The sequence below is a fragment of the Ambystoma mexicanum genome, chromosome 11 (assembly GCF_040938575.1).
Source record: "Ambystoma mexicanum isolate Mex_15411 chromosome 11, UKY_AmexF1_1, whole genome shotgun sequence".
Lineage (NCBI taxonomy): Eukaryota > Metazoa > Chordata > Amphibia > Caudata > Ambystomatidae > Ambystoma > Ambystoma mexicanum.
Window position 1 is genome coordinate 36,762,355 of NC_090934.1, and position 15,852 is coordinate 36,778,206.

At 44.8% G+C, this 15,852-nt stretch overlaps 1 protein-coding gene across 2 annotated transcripts in view; it reads left to right on the top strand.

Annotated features, from left to right (window-relative positions):
* The window catches only part of TMEM234 (transmembrane protein 234), an 83,956-nt gene that overhangs the window by 34,330 nt on the left and 33,774 nt on the right, over nucleotides 1-15,852 (top strand). For both annotated transcript variants that reach the window (XM_069622483.1, XM_069622484.1), the window contains exon 3: nucleotides 1,971-2,037. In XM_069622483.1, the coding sequence (XP_069478584.1) occupies nucleotides 1,971-2,037 (67 nt within the window). The remainder of the gene's footprint in view (nucleotides 1-1,970; nucleotides 2,038-15,852) is intronic.

Below are 15,852 nucleotides of genomic sequence, written 5' to 3' on the forward strand. Positions count from 1 at the left end.
CCCGTTGGCAACAGGCTACCTTTGTGTTTCTCATAGCCGCCCCACATTCATAACTACGAACGGCAAATCCCTCCGGGATTGACCGTCTCGGAGAGATCATCATTCCAGGGGAAATGGTTATTGTTCGAGGACGCCAAATCCTCCAATTGGAGGCAGTCCGACTGCGGTTCTGCTGATCTGGCTTGGATCACTTGTCACTGACCAAGGCCTGTCTTCTGTCCCAGGGAGCAGTCCCTAATCATGAGGATTGGACGCTCCTTATTGTATCTCGTTGCGTCTCCAACAAATGCCTTTCTGTCCTTCCTCTGCTCAGGAGTCTCACAGGGAGAGGCTGTGAACCTGCCCTGGTGTTAGGCAGAAACCTGTGCAGTTCCCTTGGGGACCACTGCAAAAGATTGAAGATTACAGGTGTTTGGCAGTAAACGCACTTGGTAGCAGTCTGTACCACACAGATTCACTTGGTAGCTGTGGCTGAGCAGTCAGACTTCCCTCAAGAAGAGTTAGGCAGTATGCAGAGTATACACAATAGGTACAGAGACGCAGTAGCACAAACAAACACAAATTATTTATTTAAAGACACACTTGGGATTTACACTAGCAAAAAACGAGGTAAGTAAATTCAGCACACTGTCACTATCATATATATACAACCCTATTCACTTATTAGACAAGTCTTAGTGAGAAACACCACTTATTTTCAGACAGAGGTGAGCGCTTAACGTAAGATGACACTCTAATAAGTTATAAAGAAAGGGAGGGAAAAAGGCAGAGTTAAGGAAGCACACAAGTTTCAATACTTTTAAAAAGAACCACAGTAAGGCAGGATAGGCAGAGTTCTACTGGAGAGCCAGGAAGTCAATTGCAAGGCCCACTCTTAATTCTCCCTAACACCTGGCCATAGGGGCTTCTTTCTGCATCCTCTCTTCCCCCAATTTCTGGATCCCGGTTTCCCCTGTGTCTGAGTATGTTGATCCAACCAGTCTGGAAGTTTCCCTGTTCATTCCTTATCCAAGGAACTTGGCCCTCCCCCTCCCAAGTGGCAGTGGGAGTTCTGGCGGCGAAGGGGTGAGGCTTGAAACATCAGGGCTTCTCCAGAGAGCAGCCCAGGCACCCATAGGTATCCTACGCAATGGGGGCATGTCTATTCCTGGGCGTGGGATAGTGGGGGGTTTGAGGGGACATAGGTGGGTGACTGAAGCCCCCAATAAAGGATAGATGTGCTAGGAGGATTGTGTATAGACCGAAGCATGAGGTAGGTGGGGTGAAGGGTATATGGAAGGAGGGACGGATGCAGATTGGTTGGTCGTTGTTAGTCATGAGCAACAGCACTTAAAGCAGGGCCAGTGTGGACCCAAAGGCAGGTAGTGTACAGAATAACTTTACATCGGCCAAAAGCAACCAACAGAATACGTTGCCAAATAATTTGTGGTCTTGTAGCTGTGCTTGAGGTGGGTAAGGTCTACGAGCTGAGCCTGAGCTGGCATTGTTTTTCAGAGTTGGGATAAGTCCTTGAACCTGAGCTAAGGTAATCTATCCAAGCTTCCCAGGAGGTCGCAAGGCTAGGTAAGAGCAGGAACACCTTTTGGAAGTCTTGAAGTTCTGCGATGGGAAGTCTTGCAGTTTGACTGAAACAAGTTACGGCCTTGGGGCTATGCATGAATCCTTCAAAAAGTCTCATCTCAAGACCTGATTATGGTAAGGTTTTAGAGCTGTGTCTGTAGTGCAGTTTGTGGATTGTGTCCATGTCAGGGTACATTTTGGGCAGTTTTGCTTAAATCAGGGTGAGTAATTGGGGCTTTGCCTGACCCATGGTAGAGTCTAGGAAGCTGGGGTAAAGTCTTGGAATGACGCTTGATCTGGAATCTGGTCGTGCAGGTGGGCGTTGGCTGGTGAAATGTAAATGCTGCATCTGGAATCGCTGCTTTTTGTATCGGAACCTAATCATTAACCTTCATCCATTCTTCTTGCAGTGCTTATTGCCATTCCTCATGAACCAGTGCGGGTCTTTGCTGTACTACTTCACTCTTGCATCTGCAGGTAGGTTGGACCAATCACGTCTCGGAGCATGATCCAGACACTGAAATGCAAAAGGTCTCTTGCTTCAGGCAAAGCATACCCCACATCGGTAACAGAAATATGCCCCTCTATTTACTGACTGAGAGGTGGCAGGGTTGGATTCTGGATCAACAAACCACCACATCTACCACCCTCTCCCTTCTGACTTTAAACATTTGCCAGTAAAGTCTTACAATCTAGCCCCTCACTTTTCTCACCCTCCTGTATTCCCCCCTTCCCCTGTACTCTCAACTTCCAACATTGCTGATCCTGTACCCTTACTAGAATCCTTGACCCCCGATTCACTGATTTGTGTGCAAGGGTGACTTCAACTTCCCAAATTGGGGGTGCCCTCCTGATGGCGACCTTAAACTTCTGTAGTTCATCACCTCCACGGACAACTGAGCGTCTTAATAATCCACTCAACTTCACCTTTCAGTCTGCTCGAACCCTGACTTCCACTCCGATCCTTGGCAGCCTGTGCCACCTGATTGCTCCAGATTCACCCATAGCCTCAAAACTGGCTTCATCTCTATACACCACTGGTCCCTCTGTATGTACCTTCTTCTGGCGACCTTTAAATATAACCATGGGGAGACCCCCATACCTCACTCTCCTGTTACATCGCTGCTCATCTTCTCCCCCACCCAATGTGAAGCCCTCCTTAAGTGCTCTGCTCCTTGCTCATCACGTTCCTTTTCCCTTCTGGCTTTCTAAGATTGGACTTGCCCCCCATTGTTCGTGGTTTTAGAATTTACCTTAAAAAAAGCACCTCCCATCTCTCGAAGGAACTCTCGATGCCTGCACAGGACCCTCCCCCCGCCCTCTATCCTTCTCCTGGGTAGAACTAATAGAATACATATAATCAAACTGTTGCCGATTGAATTTCCTGTGATGGGTCAGCACAGGAAGTACCGGTGGGAAATAACACATATTTTTATTTGCTGGAGGAAAGGATGCCTGATCCTCAGTGGGGTTGTTTCCTGTTCAGTTTTGGGCTGGTAGATCGTGCATCAATTATTAGTCATGCCCCATACATGCCCCATACATGTCGCTTGCCGTCTGTCAGGGTACAGTGCACACTTCTTCAGTTTTAGGCTCTCATCTGTCAAGTTGCAACGTAAGACTTGCTTCAGTTCGTTTAAACTTGAGTCGGAATTCTGAAACGCACTATTATGTAGGAGACAGTGGAGCCCAAAAATCAAAAAGGAGGCACCAAGTAGTGACCAAAAAGGACACCATTGCCTTGCGGTTTCTTTTGCTTAGTATATTTGGTATTCTGTACTGGGCGGCAAACAAAAAAGTAACTGGAAACCACCCATACAAAGCAAAAGTAAGAAGAATAATGAAGCAGTTGGGACGCTCTCATCCAGGTAAGCGTCTCCCCCACCGGGTGATGTAAGTACCCTGAACTCTGCAATCAAAGTTCCAAGTCATCTGAGCTCCTTGGAGGTTGCCACACCTTCTTCTTCCCAGGTTGTGGGGATTCCATAACCCTCTTCTTTTGCCAGTTCTAGATGAGTGCTTTCTGGGGTCCTCAAACCAGGTTACCAAACCTTCAGAGTGTCCGGAGGAGGGGGGTAATAATAGCTGGCAGGAGAAGCTCGATATGGGTCCCTCGAGAAAGGTGTACGAATCGTACTCTGCCTAACCCCCGTCTCATTTCATGCCCCGTAGTCTGGGCACGCCAGATCATGTCTATTGTGACTGGCTAACCTCCTCACACACTTCCTGGCTTCTAGCCCTGCCGCGCCTCTTCCCATGTGCCTCCGTACCACTCTCCTCTGTTTTTAGTGCTGATTTTGTACCACTCCTGAACTCTGGTATTCTCCCCCTGTTCTTCACCTGGATGTTCTGTCTCATTTGCCTGATTCTCCTCTTGCCAACCGGTAGCTTCATTTTCTACCACCTACTTGACTGTCACCGCCTCCTTATGCCCCTCTCCTCAAATATTACCACCCTCTTTACTAAGTTCCTACAATCCACTCTTCGCTCCTGATGTTCAGACCTTCAGACTGTCCACTCCTGATTTTAGTACATTCTTCATTTTCTCTTCTGTTGTTACCACCTCTTTACAGTCCATGCCTGAGATTATCACCTCCCCCGATCCCCACTGCTCCTATTGTTGCCGCCTCCTTCCTCTCCTGATATCACCAACTACTTCTCTGATGCCAACTCCTTCCTCACACCCTCAGCTTTTTTTTTTGTACTTGTTTCAATTTACAAACATTTTTTACAAGAGAAGAAATCAGAAATCCCTCCTTCCTCCCTCCTCTCTCTACTGAAAGGTTCCTTGAGTCCAAGCAAAACAAGATTTTCAAAAGTCTCCCCAATCAAAATCTCACAATCTCTTCCCAATTACAATCTTAAAGCTTCAAGTTCATAAAGAATTGGGAAACCGCTATCCCGTAACCAGTATTGTCCCCCTCTATTAAAGGGTTTCACCAATCCTCTTCTCCACATGTTCTTGACTCTTTAAATAAGTGTCCCAGATGTGTGGTTCTCAGCTTTGACAAGGTTGTATATGATAATAGTAAATGTCAAAGTTTCTCCGTTTGATCCTTATTTTTGCAGAAACGGCAGCTATTATCAGGTGTTATTTTTCTTATGGATCTAATCTCATTCGTTGGAAGGAGATTCATTTGAACTCGTAGGAAGGTGTCTCTCAAGGTCTTACTTGGGAATTTATTTAGATACTTTGGTAAGTCATTTAAGCCTTGTGTTGTTGGTGGCAAGTGACTTATCAATTTACTTCTCTGTTTTAAGGATGTCGTCTGTATCCAATCTTGTTCCCACAATTTTTGTTTTACTTTGTTTGGATTTTGGATGAGCTCTTCTTCAGAGCTGCCTATTTCTTCCAGAATTTGTTGTTTTTTTTTCGTCCAAGTCATCATAAAATTACTTTTTTGTTCTTTAATTTCTGCATGGATGATGGACATTACATTCGGATAGTTGCTAATTATGGTCTTCCTGTATAGCATTGGTGTATTTCTGACGACCATCGACTCTAATGATTGCAGACAGAGTTCCTGACGTATAGTCCTTACTGGTGTTGATAGCGGTAGATTCAGCGTATTTTTCCAAAACGGCCCTTCTATACGTTTCCAAAATTCTTGTGGTATGGTCAGCATTGCATCTGCACCATAAATTCAGGAGGGAGCTACCTTTCCCTTGTAGAATTGAATCAAATGGATTACTGTAAATCAACAGAATCTTCTGTCTATTGCTTTCTCCTGACTTGCCAATTTCCTCGCCTTTTCCAAGAGATGATTTTGCATTGGACGCTCTTGTTTGTTATGGTTTAGGATTACCCCCAAGTATTTAAATTCCTTTACTTGTTCAATCTTCTCCCCTTCCAGGGTCGAAATAAAGATCTCGGTGCGGTTGCTTCGTTTCTCCATAGTCATAGCTTTGGTTTTAACCCTATTGATCTCTAGGTTGTTCTTCTTTATATAAATCGCCAATTCATTTAATTGGCGCTAAAGGCCAATTGGGGTGTAAACCATCAAAATTAGGTCGTCCGCATAGAGCAATCTTGGGATCCTAGTCTTCCCTACTGTTGGAGGGAATGAACAGACCTCCAATTCGCTTTCTTCAATGTCCCAAAGCTATGAATTGAACAGTGTCCGTGCGAGGGGGCACCCTTGTTTGACTCCTCTGGCCGTAGGGATTATCTCTGATAACATCCCTCCTTGGTTTAAACATACCCTAATGGAGGTGTCTTGGTGGAGAGATCTAATAGGTCCTAGAATACTTTCCGGGCAGTTTCTTGTTCTTAGTGTTTCCCAGAGAATTTCACGGTTGACCTGGTCAAAAGCCTGGACCAGGTCAACAAAAGCAAGATGAATTTATAGGCTTCCTTCCTGAATCTTAATTTTGAAAGTGCTTAGTAGCAGAATATTTGGTGCGGTATCTGTGTCTTTTACAAACCCAGATTGAAGTGGGTCTTCATGTCCCATCGATCTTGCCCATTTTTGGAAGTTCTCCAACAGTAGCGAGCCAAACACTTTCCCAACAACATCTAAAAGTGCAATTGGTCGATAGTTCTTAGGTTGGTCTCTAGGACCAAGTTTATAGATCGGTACAATGGTTGCTGTCGTCCATGAAGAAGGTATAAATCTTGTTTCAGTACAGTTTTTTTATTGCCTCAAAAATTAAGTCTGCCCATTCTACCGGATGTTCCTTCAAGTCTGCGTTCGTGATGCTGTCGGGCCCCGGCGCCCTTGAATTGTTTAAACAAACAAGTTTTCTCTTAATGTCATCCAGGTCCCAGGTATTCTCCCAAGGTGTGTTTGACAGATCTTGCTTAAGAGGGATAGAATGGCCAACTTTCTGGAATAGCTTTGTAAAATGGTTCGACCAGGCTTCGTCTCCAACAAAATTATTTATTGGATTCATTTGCATCTCTGACGTTGTTCTGATTAGGGTCCAGAAGTCTCTCGTTTTCCTACCACACACTGTCTTTAACATTGCAGCTGCATCAGCTTGATTCATGTTCTCTTTGTTGTCTTAGCCAACTTTTATGTGTCCTTGTTGCAGCTTTTACCTGGACCATAAGATCCAGAGTATTTGCTTTTTTTTTGCCTGACGTTTTAATTTCCTCCGTTTTTTTCTCTCTTCAACGATGCATTTGTTAAATTCGTGTAGATGTATTTTTTTTTTTTTGGCCAGGCCTTTCTTTTAACTTCATAAACTTCTAGCAGAGGTTGGTAGTCGATGTTATTTTTTGAATCTGCTAACAGATTTGTCTTACAGATGTTAGTGTATGTATCAGTCAGTTCTACGACTGCGTTTGCGGACAGTCACTTTGTTCCTCCCTTACAAGCCTCTATCTCCACTGCCATGTTCGGTCTGGAGTTTCTTGTGCAGGCCCACTCTACCTTTAAAAGGTTATGATCACTATTAACAGTCCTCACGACCTCAAATTCAGTTAAAAACATCTCATTTGAGACAAATATATGATCTAGGTTTGCACTTTGGTTATTTCTTTCCCATGTCGGCCATGGGCCGTTATTTTCCCTTCTAGTTCTTTCCCCGCCTTTCGTCTTCCCGGCGAGTGCTGGCTGTCCACTTTTCTTTCAGCGGAAATCTTCAATAGTTTTTCCCGCCTTTCTTCCAAAGTGAGATATGTGCTCAGTTGTTGCATATCGTTATTTGATTTCCACAATCCTTTTACACTATCCTTGCTTGTTGTACCATTAGTGAGGTTTGTGGGTCTGAATTGTCTACCGAGTAAACCGACAAGTCCATGAGGTCTACACTTTTTTCAGGGTCATCAGTTTCCAGTTGTTGCTTATTTAAAGTAGCGTCTGCCCCGCTTTTTCTAGGTTAAGTGGTTCTAAAACCTGGAAAGTCACAGATCTATTTCTCAGCTCTTCTTCGGTATGAACTGCTTTACTCTGGTTTTCCGCTTGGCTCATTATTAGGTCTGAATGTGTTCGCTGATCTTCTACTGTTACCACTCGTTTTCCTAGTTTTTTCGTATGTCTCTTTTCATTTACAATAAGCGGGTATGATGTCCGCTCCTTCCCTTTAGATCCAGTGTTTCTTTGTTCCAGAGGGCCTGAAAGATTGACCCTGCAAGGCTCGATTTGAGACTCGGTTTCCCGTTCGCCTACAATGGTAGTCATCTCCGGTGCGTTTTTGCCCACAGTCATGATTACACATCCATTAGATGGTTGCTTCTTTGTTATAATCAGCTGATAGGCCCTCTGTTTTAATGTTTTTACTAGAGGGACTTTCTTCAGTACTTCGGAATCTTCAACTAAGGAGCTCTGTTTGGCTGTATCAGTTCGTAGTTCACTTAGCCGATAACCTCCCTCTGTACAAGACACATTTGGAACTGTCGTAACTAACTCCTGTCTGTACTTCGACCGAGGTTTTTTTCTGGATGGTCTTTACCACTTCCCACACCTCTTGTTGCTTTGATTCTCCGTTGGTATTATCCAGTGTCTTGTTGATTGTCCCGAGCCCTCCTCCCCTCGCTTCCAAAGCCGTAATATATCCTTCTATGTAGATCATTTTCATATGCAGCATAGCTGCCAGAGTTGTATGATCCTTCAGAGTATCATGAATGGATTCGTATAATTTACAGAAAGGTGTGAGGGCAATTGTTACGGCTGACATTACAGAGAAAATGTCCGCTTTTTTTGTTGGTGTTTCTTTCTCATTATTGGAGATCAAAGTTGAAGATCTTCTATTTAGAGTTGGTGAATGCAGGTGGGGTCAAGGCTTAGCGTTCGCTCCAAGGTCGTTATTCTTTGGTACCTTTTCTACAAGATTTCCCCCTTCCAGTATCTCTTTTGTCGATGTCTTTTGTTGGACTTCACCCATAAGGGAAGTCTCCTGTAGTGTAGCTTCCAAATTTATTTCACTCAGAGACAAGGCATTTTCACTTGTAATTGGTTCGTTTATTTCCTGAGGGGAAGAAGGGTATACGTTCTGATCTCTGTTCTCCTCAATATTTTCTTGTGAGTCAAATATACACCCTTTCAGCGAGTAATTCTTACTGACAGCAGGACTGTCTCTTAATTTCTCTGTTTTCTCCAATACTTGCTTGTTTATCGTGGGCAGAGCCTGAGTTTCCGGCCCAACTTGTGATTCTGGATCTTTAAAATACCGAATTCCAGTTTTTAAAGTTGTACATGGAGTATCCATTCTCATTCCTGACCAAACAAAACTCAACCCGTGTGAGCTATCATTTGTAGGCAGGGCTGTTCCTTCCAATAAATCCGCGTCCGACAATACCTCTATTTGAGTTCGCTCTTCCATTGTTGGTTTCTGGAAGAATCTTGCCACAGAATTTAAAGAAGAGGTTTTTGTCCTTGTGCCAGGAATAATCTTGACTAAAACTCTCTTGTTTTGTGACATTGAATTTTTTCTCTGATGTACTTCACTGATGTACTGTTATTATCCTTTTTGTTCTGCCCACACACTCTCCACAGGGGGGGGCAGCACTCCGCCCACAACCTCCCTAAAGTTTCCCCCCACCCGGATTTGCAGGAGTTCACACGTCTCCTTCCGCGCCTCTCGTGACTGCTCGATCACTCGCAGCCGCTTGCTGCACCCGCCTCAACGGTCCAAGAGCGGCAGCCGTCCCGCTCCTCCACCTCATCACCGTCCCCTCCATCAGGTAAGTGAAGCGTTGGGGCTGTCGGGGATATATGGGGAGGTTGGGGATTTTCTAGATCATTTGCGGTCACAGAATAAGTTACCAGACGCTTAGTTTTAAGCTGGGGGCATAACAAAGGGGTAGGCAAACTGAAAATGCCGGGGTTACTTGATTCCATTGACGGAAAATTAAAAATGTTTTGTTCCATACCTGTCTTTGACAGTATATTGAGCGATGATGCAGAAGCCAAGCATCGTTGCCGGGGTGCGTGTTTCAAGGGTCTCCTCAAGTCTAAGCCCGAGTCCTCTCGGCTTGACCGTTGACTTCGGAGGCATCGGCCCGCATCCTCCATTCTTGGGGCGTGCTCACTGCACCGTGCTGCACCGGACTGCAACAGACTGCTTCCACCTCAGCTTCCAGTTCCGCGGCCGCTCCGTGGTGTATGGTGGGTTTTGTGAAGTTGTCTCCTTCCACAGGCACCAGCAGCAATCGTGTACAGACTGCAAAACACAGGGGGACTGCAATAGACTGCTTCCACCTCAGCTTCCAGCAACCCATACTTCTGTGCTGGGCTTGCAGGCTTGCATAGGGCGATCTCCCTCTTCCATTGCTGGTACTCTGACTGAGTTTCTGGACCTGTGGCCCCAGCTTCCTGTAGGTCACAAGGCAGATGAGGTGGCCCAAGAGTGAAGCACTCCCACACTTTTTACCCCAGGTCAATAAGGGCAATACAGATCTGGAGCCCTTGCTCACTGAGCTTCAACTTCACCTTCCTGGTGAGACCCAACAGGGCTGATTGAAGGCCGCACACCAAAAAGACAGATTTTGTTTTTTTAATACATTTTGTAAAATTCTTTTTTTTTAATGTTGTGCACATTTGGTGCCACCTTCAATATTCAAAATGTATCACTATTTCAGGAGAGATTCACCCCACCCTCCGCGTCCCCCGAATCTCCCGAACGTGTGTTAAAATAAACAATAAAAAAAGCTAGTGTTAGCCCCCTGAGGCAACATAATGGGCCACCTTGCTCTCTCCCATTGGGCAGCATCTGCTGTTCATTCAAAGGTTTGAAAAAATGCTCACCCTCCACGTGTTTCTTTGGAGGGGAGGCGGGTCCTGGGACCCAGTTCTGCAAATGTCACAAGAGGGCTAACTGTCCAGTTAGTAATGTGTCCAGCTAACTGGTCAGTGTTGGGATTTCTCCCTCAGTTGCTTTTCTTTCCAGGCTGTACTTTTCTGTATCTGTCGGCATCTTGAGGAGGTCTGGAGGCTACTGTCCAATGGGTTGCATGACTTGAAGATGTGCCACTCCTTCGGCACTATTAGCTTCCTTCTTATGTGGGATCACGTAACACTGCGGGACAAATGAGTAGAGGATTTGTTTTTAGCCGGTATCCGATAGGAGCATCCTTCCTACTGGCCTTGGTCATGAGTCCAGATTCCCCACTCAAATCATAGGGCCTCATTATGAGTTGGGTGATGCAGTCAAAAGCAGTTAACACTGCATTACTGCACCACTATGGTTTTGGTGGTGAGGTGGAGGAATAACCTCCACTAAAATGCTGCCGGTAATTCCTCCACCTTACTGCCAGTGGAATTACTGCTGATGGTAATTCCGCCGAAATCCCCATGCAGCCCAAATGGGGACTAACCCTGCATACCACCACTTGTAATCCAGCAGTAATTCTGCTGGACCAAGTGGTGGTAATGGTAAATTCGTTTGGTGGTATCTCGGTGGATTTGCTGCCGAGATAGCACCAAACTCATCATTTATTTATTTATTTATTTATTTATTTATTTACATTTGTTAAGCGCACATCAGACCGAAGGCATTGTGGCGCTGGTTACAGTGTTTCTTAAACTTAGTTACACGCAGTTGTACCCTTGGTTACATTGGGCAATGGTTATGCTTAAGTACATGTACATAGAGAACACAGAGGTGGTCAGGTGCACAAGTTAGTTGAAGAAAGCAGTTTTAAGTTGTTTCCGAAAGGAGAGGAGGGATGTTTCTGCTCTGAGGTTGGTGGCCAGTGCGTTCCAAAGCTTTGGTGCCAGGTAGGGGAAGCCTATACCTCCTGCCTTGGATCTATTGGTGCGTGGTATGGTGAGACGGTTGGTGTATGTAGATCTGGTGGGTCTTGTGTACTGGGATCTAGACAGGGTGTCGGATAGGTAGGATGGTGCTGTGAGGTTGATGCATTTATGCGTTGTGGTGAGGATTTTGAAAGCAATCCTATCCTTGACTGGGAGCCAATGGACGGCTTTCCTGGCTAGGGTGATGTGCTCTCTTTTAGGTATGCTGAGTGCTGCTCTAAGAGCATTATTTTGGGTGGTTTGGAGCCTTGCTAGGTTGTTCTTGGAGGTGCCAGCTAGGAGCGCGTTGCAGTAGTCCAGTTTGGCTCCAATTGTGGCTCTTGCGATGGACATGCAGTTTTCTTTTGTTAGGAACGGTTTTATAGCATTGATGAGTTTAGTGCTCAATGCCGATGCCGAGACGATTGCGCTTACTTGTTTATCCATAGATAGGGTGGCATCTATGTGAACTCCTAGTGTTTTAACTGATGATAGGACTGGGATAGTACACTTGTCTATGCTAAAGTTAGTGTAAAGTGGGTTAAGGTTGGCAAGGGTGGGCTTCTGGCCTAAGATGAGGATTTCAGTTTTGTCCCCAATCAAGCAGAGTCCGTTGGTGGCCATCCAGGCTTGTATGGTGGAGTAGATTAGTTGGAGGGAGGTGGAGTCTTGATGATAGTTACCAGTCAGGGGCAGGAGTATCTGCGTGTCGTCAGCGTAGTTCGTGTAAGTGATCCCCATAGCGTCCAGTTTGTCGAATAGAGGCTTAGTAAAGAGGTTGTATAGCGTAGGGGCCGTGCAGGAGCCTTGAGGAACCCCACAGTGGATGATGGATGGCGCAGCATGAGCTGTGTTGGAGAAGACTTTCATAGCTCTGCCTTGTAGGAAGGAAGTTACCCATGAGGCCGCGTCCTTAGAAAAGTGTGCTGCTTGTGTTAGATGATTGGTGAGTGTGTCGTGATCTACTAGGGGGGTAGGGGGGAGGGAGTGTTGTGATCTACTACAGGGGGAAAGGGCTCCTGCCCTCTTCCCTTGGCGTGTGCGTCGGAGTGGGGTCGCAGGCGCAGGAACAGGCCTTTGTATGTACTCATAGTCCTGGTCCTCTGAAGCTCAAAGGCCAGCCGAATCATTGTCGTTCTTCAATAGGCTAGGTCATGGATCCCTCACTTGAGATCTGGAAGAAGCCCCTGAAAACCCTGCCTGGGCAGAGTATTGCTTTCAGGACCTCCCTCTCTGACTGATGGACTCCTATGTTTGTGAAGTAATGGGTCGGAGTACTGTTATCTACGATGGATCAGTGGCAAAGTAAATTCTTTTTGGTTTTATGGCAGGTCTGTCGGGTCTGCAGGACAAGAAGTGTTTTTGGCACTTGCCTCTTGGGTTGGGTGTCATATGGCATTTATAACACGCCTATACACAAGTGTTTGGCCATGATTTTGAGCATGCCAGTCCGGGAAGAATGCCAGTAAAACGGCCAGTAATACCAGATATGGCATTTTCCCCAGACCCGCACACTGAGTTTGCGGGAAGGGGCAGTGAACTATAGGCAGGCCTGACCTGCCAGGAGTTCAAGCGCCTACCGGTAGATATTTGCCCCCATCACTGACACTGTTACTACAGGTGCCAGGGATAGGGGCAAACCATTCCATGGACTCCATTGGACCATTACTGCCACCCGTAATATCCCGGTAACACCGGGATATCAGTTGCCGGTAATGGTAATGCGAGACTGCCGGTAAAGCGGGTTACCGGCAGACTCGTAATAAGGGCCTAAACCTTCTCGATCCCACTTTTGGCATACGCTTTTAAAACAGCAGAAACCAAGAAGGATGGTAAGACCTTGTGGTTCTTTCACTGGGTTTATTAGGTATCATCTGCAGTGAGATTAACTAAAATGTAACTGAAAACTTCCCATGCAATGGAAACATAATAAGAAACACAAAATGGGATGCTCTTTTTCGGGTAATTGCTCGGAGAGGTTTACATTGCCTCACTCGCCTCTGGCATTGCAGGTACCCAGGGTTGCCGAACCGTTTTCTTCCCAAGTCTTTTAACGGCCCATGGAGGTTGCACCTTTTCCTGCTGTTTCTGGTTCAGTGTTCCTAGACTCTCTGCCTCAACCAGTTCTAGTTGTGGGCTTTCCGTGGTCTGGTACCTTTTGGACAAATGTGGCTACCAAACATCATAAGTGCCTAAGTTGTTGATTGTATCTGGCAGGGAGACCAACTCCTTGTTTTCTTCCCTTTCTCCTCTCTGTACTGACTGTACTCTCCCTGAACCCCTTTCTTGTTTCACCCGCCACTGTCTGGGCCTGCCTACGGCTGATGTGGCTCACCAGAACCTGTCTATTCTGGATGACTAGACCCTGATATTCCTCACACTGTTCCTGACGTCTAGTTCTGCTCCGCCTCCTCCCCACATCCTCTGTACTATTCTCCTCTGTTTTTAGTGCTGATTTTGTATAACTCTTGGGCTCTAGTGTTCACCCTGCTTCTTCACCCAGGAGTTCTGTCTCCTGTACCTGAGCCTCCTGTTGCCAACTCTTACCTCCAGGTTCTACCACCCCTTGACTGCCACCAAATTCTTATGCATGCTCACTCTGTGTTACCTCCCCCTTTACTACCACTTCCTTCAAGCCACACTCCACTCCTGTCTCCATCCTGTCCACTCCAAATGTGAGCCCTTTCCTTCCTCAGCTCTACTCCTGATGTCACTACCTTCTTCCTCTCTACAAAAGTTACAACCGCCTTTCTTACCATTGCTGATAGTACCATATTCAACCATTCCACACTTGTTATCGCTACTTTTCTTATCCCTTCAGCTCTCACACCTTCTCCTGTTCTCCTCTGGGGTTACCCCTCCAGTCTCCTTCATTCCTGCAGCCTCCTGGTATTCCTCCTTCTTCCAGCCTCCACCCTTCAACAAACACTAGCCACCTGATCTTCCAACGCACACTGCTGGAAAGGGCTTGAGATCTTCCTTTCCCCATGGTGAGACTCTGAATGAGGGCCTGCACCTGTGAGTCCCAAATGTTAGAGGTCTGGGATCGATTGTGGGTCCCAGCATCACATGGGTCTGAATGAGGCTCAGGGAGGCGGCCGAAGTCCAGTGCTCCAGATAAGATTTTGAGGTGGGAGTATTTTACGCATGATTTTTCAAATTAGAGAGTAAATGCAATTTCAAGTGAGTAAAAGTGACTTTTCTCCTCTGCAAGAGAGTAAAACGTATCCAACACATATACCAAATGCATACGTAAAATCATACCCTTAGACCAAAAGAGTTGTAGATCGAAGTTTTTTTTTTTTTTTTTTTATTGTAGTTGTTTTTGATGATACATCTTTACAACATCCAATTTGTCTTCAAGGATAAAATTCAAATTACAAAGATACATAATAAACATATTTTTTCAATGTATAACATAGTTATTCTTAAAATATAACATATAACAACCAACATAAACAACATCATTTAAAATTAATGTCCAAACACTTCAAGTCTAACAGTATCATGAATGCTGTCAGTATATTTAGGTAATAAATTTGTAGAATTCACATCTATTTTTTTACTACAATTCTCAACCAAATCAAGTTTTTTTTCAATAATTTGTAGGACTTTTACTAATGCAAATATAAGTGAAATCCTGTTTCCCCACATACATTGTACCCATAACGATTCTCGGGTAATTCCCATGATACCAACTAGGAATTTACCCAAGTATTTTTGTCTGTCTTCCTCGAGAGAAGTACAGTATAATACTAGATGTTTCAAGGATTCATTTACATTGGTCATGCAAAATCTACAATTCAGGTTGTGCCGCTCGTTTTTATTATGTTTCCAAGATTTCATGCGGTCTTTAGTTAGCATTAGATTAAATTTGAATCGCATGTACGTTGCTCTTATCAGATTACTAGGTACCTGCCTAATGTATAGTAATAATGGTTTTTGGTTATGCATAAATTTAGAGTATTCTTCATACATTTTATATTGTCCAATTAGATCAGAAGTATTCGCCCAATCGTATATATATAGTTTTTTTTTTACTATTTGAGGCAAGGTAGCTAGATCTGTCGTACTTTGCGCAATCAACACTAATACCTGTTGTGTCTCCTTGTAAGCCTTCTGTAGAGAGTCTGGTTTACCCCTCTTAATCATAACTGCCAAATCTTCATATAGCGAGTTTTCCATTGGTTGGAGAATTTTGGCAAAGTTTGCCAACCTGCGCCATGTCATTTTTGACGCTAAAGATGACAGCCCCAGTTCATAGATTATTATGGGATTTGGCATCGAAAGGGGCAGATGTAATACCTTTTTCCAAATCATTCCCTGTAAGGAATTTAGAATGTGCCCCATCGCTAGTGTGCATAAATCTAAACCATATAATATGATTGCCTCTACTTTAAGCAGGTAAAACTCTATTAATGGAATGAGAGAAAATCTACAAAGCTTACGATGGATAATCTTCATTTGTGCTATAAGCGGCAGTGCTTTGATTGAAATTGCTTTTTGCCATTTTACCAGTGAATCAGAATTCGTTAAGTTATATCCCAAGTAAATCAACCCTAGTGTACAAGGAATCAAGTTTCCATTAATTAACCATTTAGTTGATATTGTT